Here is a 15,885-nt window from a genome sequence, read left to right as displayed (position 1 = left end):
TTGTAAAATGGATTAAAATGTAATGGAAATCTGTTAAGTTGCATTTTTAAACCTTGAAATGTTACTACTGTATACAGTATAAATGACTGTTCTTGAGCTCCCAAGGCATTTGCATTTAGAGAACGATGCAATGGCATATTGTGTTCCCTTGAACTTACATACAACCTGCAAAATCCCTGTAAAAGAATACATTCATAAAAATGCTTTATTCTAGTCGTTAAAATGGTTAAAGTGATATGAGAAATGTTGCTGTGGTGTGTTTTGCTGCATATAGATGCAGATCCAGTGGAGAATTTAACCTGTATAGGTCCTAATTTAACTTTACCAATACTCAACCTCTCATGGAGCCCTCCTTCTGGTGATTACCTGGGTTTTGAAGTCGAGCTATCCTCCTCTGACTCTTCAGTAAACACCAGTAGATTCAACTACACCTTTGAACACCTAAAGTACAATACTCCGTACACTGCCACTCTCTGGACACTCGGCTGTGGAAAGAAAAGCACCCTGAAGGAGATCCACTGTATGACTGGCATCACAAGTAATGAGATTACTTATATGTGACTGTTTTATATTTCTGATATTTGAAAATCTATTTGCATTTTTATACCTAGGTACGCATCATATATTTTTTGTTTTATTGTTTGTTCGTAGGACCTGTTGTACCTAAAATAGAAACAACAGTGACATTGACTGAAAAACATTACAACAAGTTTACCTTCATTCTTCAGCCAGAAGTCTTTAATGACTCAAATGGCCCTGTGCTATATTATGGTGTCCTTGTCTCCTCTGGCATTATTGGTATGTCTGATAAACCTGATACTTTATAGTCTCTTCTTTCATAATTCTCTAGAATTCATAGATTTATAGCTTATCTTTAGAACATTATTCCAATAAAAAGAGTATTTTGATGCATTTAAGATTCACATGTTAAGCACAATCGATAGCATTTGTGACATTTGTGAAAAATTATTTTGAGTCCAGCCTCGTTTGCCTTTTAAACATGTTTTATAATGGAAGTGAAAGAGGCCAGTCATTAAACATTAATATACACACTATTTCAAAAGTAAAGCGACAAGACATAAACCTTATATGTTAACGTGATTTTAGTGTGATAAAATCAGATTGCAGGTTTTACCGTGAATTCGTCATCATTACAATAAAGTTGTAATATTGGTTAGATTTTATACATTTTTATGACACTAAAATCAAGTCATGTGTCTATTGAGTAGTTTAATGTTTATGGACTGGCCCATTCAGTTAATACCTTACTGAAACCATGATTTTTGCTGCTGCTTTTTAGTTTTCTTAAAAAGGGACGAGTCGAAATTAAATGTTTTGTTGAAATCAGCATGATGCCACAAATGCTGTCGATATGAGCTTAACTTGTATTGAACTCAGAACATTCTTTTAATGTGATTTTTGCATGCTACAGATAACTTAAGAGAAAGCAGCACACATTATGATCAGTTAAAAACCTATAAGGACTGGAAAGCAAAGCATTGCACCACCTATCTGGCTGTTGTCAAAGAAGGGCGTAGAGATATGAAGGAACAAACCATTGTCATTGGAGATCAGACTACGTGGAATGGTTACACAAATGGAGAACTTGATGCTAAAGGAATTTACAGGTAAGTCAATATACATCCACTACATTGCATAAAACTCACTGCTGCATACACTAAAACCCATTATAACAGTTTAATACATACTTCCATTACTAAACTAAACTACTGTACTGTATTCTAATGCTGCTTTGTTGTACAGCTCTATAATCTGCAATTCTTTGTTGGTTACAATAATGTTGTTACATCTTCTGCATTACGCTGTCATATGTTCGGCATTGTTGCAGTTTTGCTGTCATTGCTTTCACTCATCTGGAGATTAGTATGGAGAATGGTTTAGTGGATGTGTCTAAATCATACTACTCCATATCCCAGTTTTATCAAAGCTCCATCACTCTGCCAGAGAACCCAGGTAATGACTGGGAGACTTCTCTCATTATTCAGATCATTGAGTACGTCATAACACATCATTGCTGATGTTATGTATTTACAGTATTAATTTTTGTATTAAATTTACCTAGGTTGACATTGATCAATTAGGGTTACAAAATGTATTCTCCTTGTGTATTTATTTCAAAAGCATCAATTAAATAAAAAGTATATGACATGCACATTTACAGAAACATTTTCATTACAGGGAAAATCCACACTTGTGTGCTTCAGATACAATTTAAACAGCGGTTCCATAAAATGTCATGTTGAGTTATGTTTTTAAACTGTAGTTCATATCTGGTCTTTCTCCCTGTGTCAGTGGTAATTGCAGGGGCAGCTGGAGGAGTTGGTTTTGCTGCTGTTCTCATTGTCATCATCATCGTCGGGGTTGTGGTATTTAGACGGTGAGACATTTACAGATCTTGCACATTATTATTGATGTTTGGATTGTTTGTTAATCATTTGATTTACAGATGGTGTTAGAGATGTTGGAATGATTAAATAGTCTTGACAAATTGTATAAACTAGAAGTGTGAAGATATGTATTAATAGATTTCCAATTGTCAACTCTTTAGTTTAGGGATCAGAAATTATACAGTAATTCATGACTAATAATTACACTTGTAAGTGACTAGTTATGGACTTGTTTGGATTCTAAAGTATTTATAAAGTCTTTATTGGATGATTTCTTATTCTTGTTTTATAGCCCCTTTATATTTGCTTTTGTCATAATACATTTCTTAGCTAAAAACAAAACACATTAATAGCTAGTATAATGCAAAATACATCTTATATAGGTTTTCAGTACTCTGTGTGAATGTTTGGCTTGTAAGTATGAAATACATGTAGAATGCATGAAGTATTTCATCAAAGCAGGTTTAGGTTTAGGGGTTGGTGTAGAGTGTTTGTGGGACTCAGTAAATTAAACACATGCTGCAGTGATGCCCCTAGTGTATGGTAGTATTTAATTAGTAGTGCAAATAGCATCTAACACTATTTTCTCTTAGTGCAGAGGATGCATTTTGTTGCTATTTACACTAAGCATCAAAAGTCTCTGCCTTGTATATTTATTTTATATGTATAAGTTACACATTCATATAGTGTAATGAGAACCTATAAAGAATGTATTTTGCACCTTACTGGTTATTGGTATCTTTTGTTTTTACCTAATTTAAGTTGTTAGAAAAAAACATATGTAAAGAGGCTATTAGGCAAGGGTAAGAAATCAACGAACGAAGACCTAATAAATACATTATAAATCGAAATAAGACTAACTTGTCACTTACAAGTCCAATTATTAGTAATTAATTACTGTCTAATTTCTGATCCCTATAATAAAGTGTTACACAGATGGTTCTTTTGTATGTTTATGAGCAGCTGCAACTAGATATTCTGTTAGTATCTAGTAGCTACATTATGCTTCATAATAATTACATTATTCTTTCCATTTAACAGGAAGCAAGGAAAAGATAATTCAACTAGTGTTCCCATCCACACGATTAGGTGAGTATACTGTTCAAAATAGCATAATACATCATAGAAAATTATATGAAATCCATTCACATATCCCTTTAATAATTCACTTTTTTTTTTTTTACAGAAACAAAGTGTAAGTAACCATACTTTCTTGACTTTTCTGTCAGTTCAGTCTCATATTATATTCATAATTTTACTGAATACTATGACTGCATATTACACCGATCAGCCACGAGATTAAAAACACCTGCCTTATATTGTGTAGGTCCCCCTTGTACCACCAAAACAGCGCCAACCGCATCACAGAATGGCATTCTGAGATGATATTCTTCTCACTACGATTGTACAGTGTGATTTTCTGAGTTATCGTAGACTTTGTCAGTTCAAACCAGTCTGACCATTTCTAGAGACCGTTGTGTGTGTGAAAATCCCAGGAGATCAGCAGTTACAGAAATACTCAAATCAGCCCATCTGGCACCAACAATCATCCATGCAATAATCTAATCAGCCAATCGTGTGGCAGCAGTGCAGTGCATAAATCGTGCAGATATGGGTCAGGAGCTTCAGTTTATGTTCACATGAACCGTCAGAATGGGGAAAAAATTTGATCTCAGCGATTTGGACCATGGCATAATTGTTGGTGCCAGATGGGCTGGTTTGAGTATTTCTGTAACTGCTGATCTCCTGGGAGTTTCACACACAACAGTCTCTAGAATTTACTCAGAATGGTGCCAAAAACAAAAAATATCCAGTGAGCGACAGTTCTGCAGTTGGAAATGCCTTGTTGATGAGAGAGGTCAACAGAAAATGACTGACTGGTTCGAACTGTCTATGGTAACTCAATCTCTCAGTTTAACTGTGGTGAGAAGCATAGCATCTGGGTGGGTTGGCACTGTTTTGGTAGCACGAGGGGGACCTACACAATATTAGGTAGGTGGTTTTAATATTGTGGCTGATCGGTTTATTTTATACATATATATATATATATATATGTAATATATTACATATAATATAGTTGTTGAGCTTCGTATGAACCATAAGCAGTGAAGAGTTTTTTTATTTTCAAAACTTAAATATTTGTACATATTAATAATACTGTGTTATGTTAAGTATTTAAAGCTGAAGTATATAATTTTTCTGTGGTAAAATAATTTCTCTTATTCAAGCTTAATATGCAGAGACAACTATAAATAAGCCATTCATAGTCTCTGTAGCGCTCTGAAAATTCCTATGTTTGTGTTGAGTGACCCGTCTGTACAAACACAGTTACTGTAACATTGTTGGCAATGACAGGCAGACGATGGCAATGTAGTGAGGAACCCAAGTGCAGTTTATTTACAATGTGAACAAAACAAACATAATGTGACTTGACTTAAACAACATTACACCAAACAATAACTGACAAAAGACAATGGCAAACATGAGGGCTTATATACAAGGAAATGGGCAAACACATGAAAATGACAACTAATAACAAGACTAAACTAATAACAAGATAACAAGACTACTAAAATATGACCCAATGAAAACATAAGACTAATAAACAAGATACTCAAACAATGATCCAATGAAAACAAGACACATGAACAGGGGAAACACAAGACAAGATCACATGAGAGAACAGGAAATCAGATGACACGAACAAGGAAGTGAACAAATTCACACATATTCAGAAAGTTAAATGTCATCTTTAAATACGGTGTTCTATGGTGTGTTGTATGGTTTAAAAACATATTTTCTATCGTCTCTTATTTAATGGTGTCACAGGAGTGATCCAATCAAGGTGGAGGATTATGAGGCTTACTATAAGAGGCAAAGAGCTGATTCCTTCTGTGGATTTGCTGAAGATTTTGAGGTTATTATACATTTGTCTTTTTTATTTGTATTCAAGTAATCCTGTGGCTGATAAACATACTCCATATAAAATGAGAGGTAACAGTTTATAGCAGACTACAGATGATTATTCATGATATAGCATACAGTCATTGTAATAAAATCAAATGTCGCAAAAGAGACAGACCAATGAACACAATGGTAAGATGTACTGATCTATTTCAATTTACGTGTGTGTGTTTATAGGATCTAAGACAAGTTGGTATAAATCAGTCAAAGGCTGTTGCTCTGGCCCCTGAAAACAAAGCCAAGAATCGTTATAACAATGTGCTGCCATGTAAGAACCAAAAGTTTTCCCTTTATAAAGTTACAGAACACTTTACATCTAGTAATTTAGCCCACATTTATAAACTGAATATGGTTCATGTCTTCTTGACAGATGATTTATCCCGTGTTAAGCTCTCTGTGCTTGGCAGCCCATTTGATGACTATGTTAATGCCAGCTACATGCCGGTAGGAATGTAGAAAAATATGTCTGGTCACATTTAGCTCCTTTTCACAGATGTCATGCTAATTCTGTGATATTTACAGGGTTACTCTTCCAAGAAAGAGTTTATTGCAGCACAAGGCCCACTGCCCTGCACCGTGAATGATTTCTGGAGGATGATCTGGGAGAAAAACGTGCACACTCTTGTCATGCTCACCAAATGCAATGAGCAAGGACGGGTATAGAATTAATTCATGCATCACCTTATCTATATTCACACATACTGTAGGGGCCGTTCACACAGGATGTATTTTGCACAAGTGTAAGCCCGTTTATCGGTCCAATGACGGTCTCCAATAATACGGGTGAAGGTCTCTGCGCGTTACAGTCTTTCTTGTACGCAACACAACAATATTAAATGAAATACATTTTCTCTTATGTATTATCTCGTTATTTCATCTGACTCCATAAATGAAAAAGGTTTTTAATGATATCTGAGTATCATTAAAAGTGAGCGAATGTTTGATTATTCCTTTAACTCTTTAATTATATTTTACCCGTTTAGATTAAGAAACTATGTCGCTTTGAGGTCCTCGCGTGTTTTCTCTACACCGTGGTCTCCACGATCACAAGCGGCCAGTATTGGATCATCAAACAGAGGTAATTGCTATATACCTGAGATCGGTCACATTCACGTATACACAATCAAAGATACTTCAGTATAGCCCCATGGAATTGCATACACTTGAATGTAACTTAACGTTTTCTTCAGTAGAGGTCACGGCCACTATTATAGATGTAAGTTGACCAACATAACTTCTCTTATAATAGCTTTGGATTGGCCATGCGTGGTTTCCCACGTACACTTATCTGGAGAAACATCAAATTAAAACAGAGGTAAGACACCCAGATTTAGATTGGTCAAGCAGCGTTTGCTGTTCTAAGCGGAAATTCCTTTTTGTCTTTGCAAACCAAGTACACTTGAATCGATGCCAAATATTAGTCGTCACTAATCTGATGCAGACTTGCGGTAACATACTGAATCGTTTAATCTGTTTGGGAAACACAATGTCAGAGTCAGTCAGAATAAAATCAAATGTTGACAATTTATTGACCAGGTAACATAATCAATTCATCAATTCCAATTAGACATTGATAAGTCAAAGTTAGACATTTTATCAAAACATAAGAAATACGAATTGCAATCACCTGAAATAAACTACAAACAGTAAACTGTTTGGGATCGATCTGATTACAGAGAGCCCTGAGCAATGTGTGGCCTCTCCTTAAATACCCAGATAATTCAACATGCTTACCAAATGGTGGTGTCTGTCATTATAATTAGATTTTGGTCCCCTGTTGAGGGGGTTCCTGTAGATTAACATACAGGAGGTATGGAGGATCTGGGGAGGGCACACCTTTAAGGGGCACACCACATTTCACATATTTTATAACTTCTTTTAGCTTTTCATTATGGCTGGGAGGATGAGACCAGTTTACCAGGCGCACTGAGAGACTTTAAATGATACCAAACATGTTATAGTTACTTTTTGTACACACTTCACATTGCATAGGTTTTTAGTGAGCTTTAAGTGAGGAGGAGGAGTAAGATGAAGATACTTTTGAAGGGAGGTGTTAGCTGCACAGTATGTTGCATCTCGGATGTTGCTGTTACATCTGCGAGAGAGAGTTCAGATGTTAATTCTCATGAGAGCCTTTTGTTTTCTCGAGGAGTAGCCCAGACTCACTGGCACCTGCCTTACACAAGTATGCACTGTTTTTCAATTGTTTTACTATGTAATTATGCATTTGATGGGCATCTTTGTCCGTTATGATGTGTCCAACTGCTTTTGTGCCATGAGTGCACCATTCATTGCACTTTATCTAGCTCTTGTTTAACACAAGAAATCGTTCTGTGTGAACGGACCCATACTTAACTTTTGTATGAAGTGTTTAATGCCACATCCACATCTTGTCATGTTCTTTTATCAGCTATTTTTTATTTGATTTCAAATATATCATAGTTATTATTGTCAAAGTTTAAATTCAGCATTATCTTACATTTATTTAAAGGGGTCATGACATGCCTTTTTTTTATTATTTGAATGTTCCTTGAGATTCACTTATAATGTTAGTAAAGTTTTTGCACAAAAAAAAGCATCAGTGATCACCCACTGTTGATGATTGGCTCTCTGCTCTCGACTAACCTGCTCTCTACTTGCCGTATCACTCACTACTCACTGCTACTGGGCGGGGCTACAATAATGATAAAGTAAAGTAGGCGTTGGTGTGTTGCTGTTGAGGCAGTCAGATGTAAATGCCTACCACATTGTGACATCACAATGTGGAGGAAGTGGAGAACAAGTAATTTGGCAGCTTGGTTTTAACAAATTCTCTTTTGCAGTGAGGAGGAAGTTTGAGTTCTGAAACTTACAGTATGGTTTTATAGTACAATGACCTTTAAGTTAAAAGATCAAGGAAAAAGATTCCTCATGTTATGACCCTTTTAACATTATCTGTCCTTATTCAGCACTATGTGACTTTTATCATTATTTCTGATTGTTAAATTATGTTTTCATAACAATTAAAGAGACAAAATTTCTGCTACTGAAATGTATTGTCCTTCCCAGGTAAAATGTGAGGAATACTGGCCAGCAGAGATGAAACATTATAATAATCTGACAGTCACGTCTACTTCTGAGATCCCATTGGATGACTGGACTATACGCGACTTTGAAGTGAAAAATGTAAGAGCATCTGAGTTGCGTATTAACAGACATATGTTGTAAACATTGTTGAATATATTGATATATCCATACTGTATATTGTTGTATAATACAGACAGACTTAGTTTGCTATTTGAACACTAAACAACCCAAATACTACTCAAAATATCATGAACATAACACTGCATACCACATTTTTGTTTTATTTTATGTACTGTATTGGTGCCTTTACATGCCCATTCAATTTTATATGCAATGTTACATTTATGCTGGAAAAGCTTAACAGAATATTTTTTCTTTCTTTTTTCTTTTTGTGATTAACAGTTTTTTAGATTCTAAAAATTAAAATATACTGTATATGAACAGTAACAACCAATATCCCCTACCCCCCTCCCAATCCTAAAACCCACCTCAACCCTGAACAACATTCCATTGTCAAGCCTGAGTCACACACCCAAATAATTGAACAAATTAAAATATAAAAATCAACAAATAAAGGGAGAAAAGGAGAAAAGTCCACAAGGATATGATTTACATTTTCAACCACAAACATGTTTCTCTCCACATGGTCCACACCAAGAGCCCCCCAGAAGGACCAAGCACACGTCCCACTTCTTCCCATACTCATCAAGTCTGCAAAGCTGTCTACATGACATCCCCTCAAATGCCGCCACCCTGCCCAACTTGGTGAACCACTCCTGAAACGAGGGATTGCCCCCTGACTTCCATCTTCTAAGAATAATCTGTCTGCCAATCATTACACTAGCTTGGACCCCAGCCCCTTATATATCTGTCACCTTCCCCAAGAACCACCCCATCACCCAGTACACACAGTCTAGGCAGAATGAAATCCAAGTCCCACAGACAAAACGCTGGACTCCCACCCAGAATTCCTTAATCCTAGAGCAGAACCCCAGAGCATGGGCCACATCTCTATCCCCCAACTGACACCACCAGCAGGCAGGTGTATCCCCCTGTAGTGGTTTCTACTCAATTCATAATGCTTGTTCATCATTAAACAAACAATATACCTGTTATATGAAACAAGCTGACCCCAGGTAACCGTTAACTAAGCAAGTTACAAAAACATATGCTGCAGGTATGAACTAATGCCAAGGTCTCTAGAAAGAGGTTTGGTAAGTTTATTTTTACGTTCCACACAGTCAGGTGATCAGTCCGGCACTAGAAACATCTTCCACTGGTGATGCTGGTAGGGCAAGGGAAGGGCGCAGAGTTGCGATCCAGTAGTCATTGCCACGCCGGGCTGGAGAATGCTGAACTTCGGTTGCGCCAAGAGGGTCCTTGTAGAGTTGACCGGGCAGCTGGGTCCGTTGAATATTCACAGGGTCCTTTGCAGGCTAGCTGTGAGGAGCTGTGTGAGACAGGCAATGTCTGCCGATGCAGAGGTCCTTTGTGGACTGGGTTGTGGTGCTGGAGGGGCCTTAAGGGTCAGATAAGTCCCTCAATGCTAGGGTCTTTTTTCATCTAGAGTGCAGCAATATAGAAATAAAGCAATATAAAAGGTTTTGCTCGCAAAAGCTTAACTTCAACTATCTTGTAGCCTCTTTCCTAGTCAGGTGAGAAACTCAGGACATGGTGTGTCTGCTAATGTCTCCTTCCACATCGACTAAATCTTTCAAATTTGCTGGAAATAAAATGCATAAATACCTAATGCCTTGCTTGGGCCATTGAAAGGCACCAGGTTGGAAAGCCATGGTAGGGCAATATGGTGTCAGACCAAGAGCTTCCGATTAAGATCAGTTCACCCTGTATCCTGAAAATTTGGAGAAAGAATTAGTAATTCTATTGAGGGTAGGTATAGATGTTATAGGGTTGGAAACAAATAATAATATATAATCTGCATAGAGTAGAAGTTTAAGCACCCCACCTCTTTCAACAACACCAGCAAAATCATCTTCTTTCCTTATTGTGGCTGCTAATGGTTCCAGGGCAAGACAGAACAATAAAGGAGACAGAGGAGATAAAGGAATTTTCTCTACCAAGAGAAAAATAATCTGAAATGAATTAATTAGTTTGCACTGCCTGTAACCGTTGTTAATAATATAAAACAATCCATTCAATAAACGTTTTCCCAAACCAGTACATTTCCAAAATCTTAAAAAGATTTCCTATTCCACCATATCAAATACCTTCTTGGCATCAGGTGAGATGGCAGCAATCCGGGTCTGATCATTTGCTACTGACCATATAATATTTATAAAATGTCTAATACTGTATTTTCAGAATTAACTTAGACTCAAATAAATACCTATATATATATATATATATATATATATATATATATATATATATATATATATATATATATATATATATGAGATGTAATTATGCTGTTGGACAATAACTTATACAATAATTTGGCTTTTTTTAAGAATGAGACTGATCAGTGCTTGTGTCATGGTTGGCGGTAGTTCAACTTTCTGTAATGACTCTTTGTAAACTTCTAACGTGAGTGGAGCCAATACTTTTTTAGATCCATAAAATAAGCCCCAGTAAATAATCACATTTACACCCAAAAAAATTAACAAATTAACTCAAGAATTACTCAAAAGGAGAAAGAGAAAAAAGAAAAGTCAAGTAAATTTTATTTGTATAGCGCCTTTCACAACACACATCGTTTCAAAGCAGCTTTATTGAAAATCAGGCATTAACAGACGATAAAACTAATGTCTATAATGTCGATGAATCATTGTGTAATTAGATAAAATATGATTGTTAATCGTGTTTAAAAATAAGTAATTAAATAATAATTGTATTATAACCCCAGTAGAGCAAGCTGAAGGCAACTGTGGCAAGGAACACAAAACTCCATAAGATGTAGATTAATGGAGAAAAATAACCTTGGGAGAAACCAGACTCACTGTGGGGGCCAGTTCCCCTCTGGGGGCCAGTTCCCCTCTGGCTAACAGCATGAATATAATGTAAATATTACTTTTGTACAGTTAAAGTCATGGTTTAAAATTATTAAATTAAATAAGTGTTAAGGGTCAGTGTTTAAACATCGATTTTGTTTGAACTCTAAGATTAATGACCAAAGTCTTTGAAGTCCATCCTGGATTAACTGCAGAAGTTCACATAGATGCATTCTCCTTGTTAATTGGCTGATGAAGGCTTTTGTTGGCAATTGTTAGTCTATGCAATCCATTTCAAGATTGTAGTCCATCAATAGACCGAGGTGATGCAGGCAGAGATCAGGGATGTGAAACGCAGTTCAACCTGACCGGTAATTTTGGTGAGGTTCGGTGTGGTCCATCCTAAATCCAAGGTTCAGACAATGGCATATGAAGTATCCCATGTCTTATGGTTGGAGTTGGCATCAGTTCATCCTCTGAAGTCTGAAGTGATATTTGTGTGGCAACGGCTGCATTTAGTCATCATCATTCATCGACACGTAGAAGGGAGTCCAACACGAAGCAGGAATGGTGCTGGATCCAGCCAGTTCTGGTGACCTCAGGATAGGAGTCCCGAGGTTGAGATATGGAAACAAATAAAATAATATAAGCATAGATGCCATTCAATTTATTGCAGAGATATATATCATGATCAGTGTATCTGGTTCTGGCAGACTAAACTAAAGCAGCCTAATTGTGGGTTGAAGGATAAATTAGGTTTATGCCTGGCTAAATAGATGAGTCTTTAGTCTAGACTTAAACTGAGGGAGTGTGTCTGCATCTAGAACAGTGTTAGGGAGACTATTCCATAGTTTAGGAGCCAAATATGAAAAGGATCTACCTCCTTTTGTGGATTTTGATATTCTAGGAACTATTAAATGGGCAGAATTTTGTGATCGTAATGAACGTGATGGAATATAGCGTGGTAGAAGGTCACATAAGTACCGTGGAGCTAGACCATTCAAAGCTTTGTTAACAGAATTTTAAAACCAATATGGAATTTAACAGGTAACCAATGTAACGATGATAAAATGGGGCTAATATGATCATATTTCTTGGTTCTCGTCAGCACTCTGGCTGCTGCATTTTGAACCAATTGAAGTTTATTTATTGATCTTGCTGGACATCCTCCCAGTAATGCAATACAGTAATCTAGCCTTGAGGTCATGAACGTATGAATTGGTTTTTCGGCATCAGCAACAGCGAGCATGTGCCGTAATTTAGCAATAAAAACATTGGTAATTTGGATTTTCAAAGGACAGATTGGCATCAAATATAACACCACTTAACAAGTTCTTCGCTGTTGAAGATGATGTAACGGTGCATCCATCGAGAGTCAAATTATATTGTAGTGGCTTATTTTTAGAGTTTTTTGGTCCAATAATTAGTACCTCTGTTTTGTCAGAATTGAGTAGAAGGAAATTTTTGGCCATCCAATCTTTTATTTCATTGATACACGCTGCTAATTTCGAGAATTGTGAAATCTCATCAGGTTTTGAAGAAATATAAAGTTGTGTATCGTCAGCATAGCAGAGGAAACTTATTCCATGATTCCTGATAATATCTCCCAGGGGAAGCGTATACAAAGAGAAAAGCAGAGGCCCTAAATCTGATCCCTGTGGCACTCCATATTTTACTTTTGTTTGGTTTGACACTTCCTCATTTACATAGACAAAGTGGTAGTGGTCTGCTAAATATGACCTAAACCATGCTAATGCAACTCCACAAATGCCAACATAATTCTCTAGCCTATTCAAGAGAATGTCGTGATCCATGGTGTTGAATGCAGCACTAAGATCTAAAAGCACTAGAGGAGAAATGCAGCCATGATCAGATGAAAAGAGCAAGTCATTTGTAACTCTGATAAGTGCAGTCTCTGTACTGTGATGCGAAAAGAAGAAAAAGAGCTGACCGAGAGTCAGTTGGCAGCCAACAGAATAACAAACCCTCTCAGGCTGCATCAGTAAAATGCACAATGTGTAGTCTGTATTGTTGACTGTGTGCAGGCAAAATTATCCACTCACATCATTGATTTAATGATGGTTATAGCTTGTCGTGGGCATATACAATTCTTGTGCCCATCCTTGCCATCAATTTGTAGCATAGCTGGATAAAGCAGTGTGAAGCTTACCTTCTGTTAGTGCAGCAATTTTTTACACTCTTTGAATTTTTCCTGCTTCACTTTACTCACTCTAGCAAAGTCTGGAAAACCATGATGATGTGGTCCTCCCAGCACAACTTGCCTTTATTCCTTGCCACTCTTAGAACAAAGTCTCAAGTATCTTGCCAGGATAGATCGGGGTAGCTTAACACACATTTATTGTCATTATGGTTAAGATGTAAACACACGTTAATGTCATTCTTTGTTATATAACAGTGTTAATATCAGTGTTATGTAGTAAATTTGTCCTGTACGCACAGTTAAAAACAACAGAGACTCGATCAGTTCGTCACTTCCATTTCACTGCATGGCCAGACCATGGAGTTCCTGAGACCACTGAGCTTCTCATCAACTTCAGACACCTGGTCAGAGAACACATGGACCAGTATTCGCGGCATTCACCCACACTTGTTCACTGCAGGTACTTAAGTAGTTTCTGAACACTTGAATATACTTTATAGAAGCTAAGTTATACAAACCATAATTATATTTCAATCAGATATACTTGATGTTTTTTTTAATGCAACTCCTACAAAAAAAGCTAAATTTTCACAATATTCTTTTTTGATCTCATAATACAGTGCGGGTGTGGGCCGAACAGGAACCTTCATCGCAATTGATCGATTAATCTTTCAGATCGAGCGTGATGATGTAGTGGATGTTTACGGGGTCATCCATGACTTACGCATGCACAGACCACTTATGGTGCAGACAGAGGTACATCATTTAACAACAGAATATTGCTGTTTGATATACAGACACAAACACTAAGAAACAGGTTGAATGAAGAGGTGCATGAATATAAATATACAGTAGAAGGTTAAATATGCACATGGAAACTTATCAGTAGATAGCTGTGTGTTAGGTTGATTTTGTTGTATGTTATAGGCTTTAATTTTTCCTGGGGACTTGAACAGGTATGAGAACCTGTTAGAAATGAACACAATTTTCTGAAGTCTTAACATAAAGCATATCTTCATCTCAAAATGTGGTAATTTCAAATACTGATTTGTAAGCCATTATCAGTTTCTTGTTCTCTAACAATGCAAGCCTTTACATTCTCTACTTTTGCAGGATCAGTATGTGTTTCTTAACCAGTGCGCAATGGACATCATTAGGTCTCGGACTGGCAACAATGTAGACTTGATCTACCAGAACACAGCTGCACTCGTTATTTATGAGAACTTTGAACCCTTGAGAAAATCCAAAAATGACTACCATAAGGCTTAACCCTCTATCCTGGTCATTTTGCTGCACTGCTGGAAATGAAACATGTCTTGTGGTTTCATTTTTATATTGAGAAACCTTTATAAAAAAAACAAAGATATATTTATTGATTAAGATGTAAGCTTGTTTATAAAGGTGTTTTAAATATGTAGTAATATTTTAAAATTTTGTTGGTCAAGTTTTTTTTTTTTCAAGTTTAGAAATGTAGGTGCAGTACAGAATAAGTTGGTAATGTTACTTTGATGTAAAATTGAATTTTCTCATCTTTCACGTCATGTATTTCCATGACTTCATCATTATAATGACATGTGCAATAATCTGTAAACAAATTTTCCAGATGAAAACAGTCTTTCTAATTGAATGATCCTGCCAATGCTGAAACCTGTTTTTCATTACTGTTTTGGTATAGCTCTTTTGAGTCCTTTTTGTGTCGTATAGATACTGTACATCTATTTACATTACAGTAAGTTACTAAGGCCTTATTTATTTAAGGGCCTAAGCCTGGCTCTAAATGAGATAGGTTTGTATAAGTAGGTCTTGTATCGGAATAGGTTATAACACTGAAAATATCTGATTTGACTTGAAAGTCATAGTCACCCATTCACTATAATAAACTCACCCGTCAACTTACTGCCTTATAAACCCTTCCCATATTCTGCAGAATATTTGGCGCTAGTCACATCTCTCAGGACAATAACAGTTAACTCAGCGATTATGCTTTTTCCATTGTATGTATGCAATTATTGTTTTTTTTTTTTGTTTTTTTTGAAACGGGCAAATGTATGTTCAGTAAATGCCTACTGATAATTTATTACAAAAAAGTTTTATTAGACTGTATTAAATTTGTTTACTTAAATTGTTATATTTGTACATAAATACACTTTGTTCAGACTGAACTTTCAAACTATTTTTTTCACAGTGTTGTTTCAGTGAACTTTTGCTTGTTTGGTTTTTAATATTTTGCCAGATTCTACCCAGATTTATTTTATTACATTTATTGATACTCTGCTGGTCACTGTAAGGAACCATACAGATAAACTCTGTATTATATGATTAAATAAAGCTGCTC

The 15,885-nt window shown here is 36.2% G+C and overlaps 1 protein-coding gene across 1 annotated transcript in view; it reads left to right on the top strand.

The window, feature by feature from the left end:
• The window catches only part of LOC127650328 (receptor-type tyrosine-protein phosphatase eta-like), a 55,097-nt gene extending 39,212 nt beyond the window's left edge, over positions 1-15,885 (top strand). The window contains exons 15-29 of the mRNA XM_052135677.1: positions 275-538; positions 652-798; positions 1,433-1,628; positions 1,850-1,974; positions 2,314-2,398; positions 3,450-3,497; positions 3,595-3,603; positions 5,238-5,325; positions 5,550-5,640; positions 5,743-5,816; positions 5,895-6,029; positions 8,421-8,537; positions 13,850-14,010; positions 14,171-14,306; positions 14,664-15,885. Coding sequence (XP_051991637.1) covers positions 275-538; positions 652-798; positions 1,433-1,628; positions 1,850-1,974; positions 2,314-2,398; positions 3,450-3,497; positions 3,595-3,603; positions 5,238-5,325; positions 5,550-5,640; positions 5,743-5,816; positions 5,895-6,029; positions 8,421-8,537; positions 13,850-14,010; positions 14,171-14,306; positions 14,664-14,819 — 1,832 coding nt within the window. The 3' untranslated portion in view covers positions 14,820-15,885. The remainder of the gene's footprint in view (positions 1-274; positions 539-651; positions 799-1,432; positions 1,629-1,849; positions 1,975-2,313; positions 2,399-3,449; positions 3,498-3,594; positions 3,604-5,237; positions 5,326-5,549; positions 5,641-5,742; positions 5,817-5,894; positions 6,030-8,420; positions 8,538-13,849; positions 14,011-14,170; positions 14,307-14,663) is intronic.

This window comes from Xyrauchen texanus, chromosome 1 (assembly GCF_025860055.1).
Source record: "Xyrauchen texanus isolate HMW12.3.18 chromosome 1, RBS_HiC_50CHRs, whole genome shotgun sequence".
NCBI lineage: Eukaryota > Metazoa > Chordata > Actinopteri > Cypriniformes > Catostomidae > Xyrauchen > Xyrauchen texanus.
The sequence above is the reverse complement of the archived record's forward strand: the minus strand, read 5'-3'. Positions and strand labels throughout refer to the sequence as shown.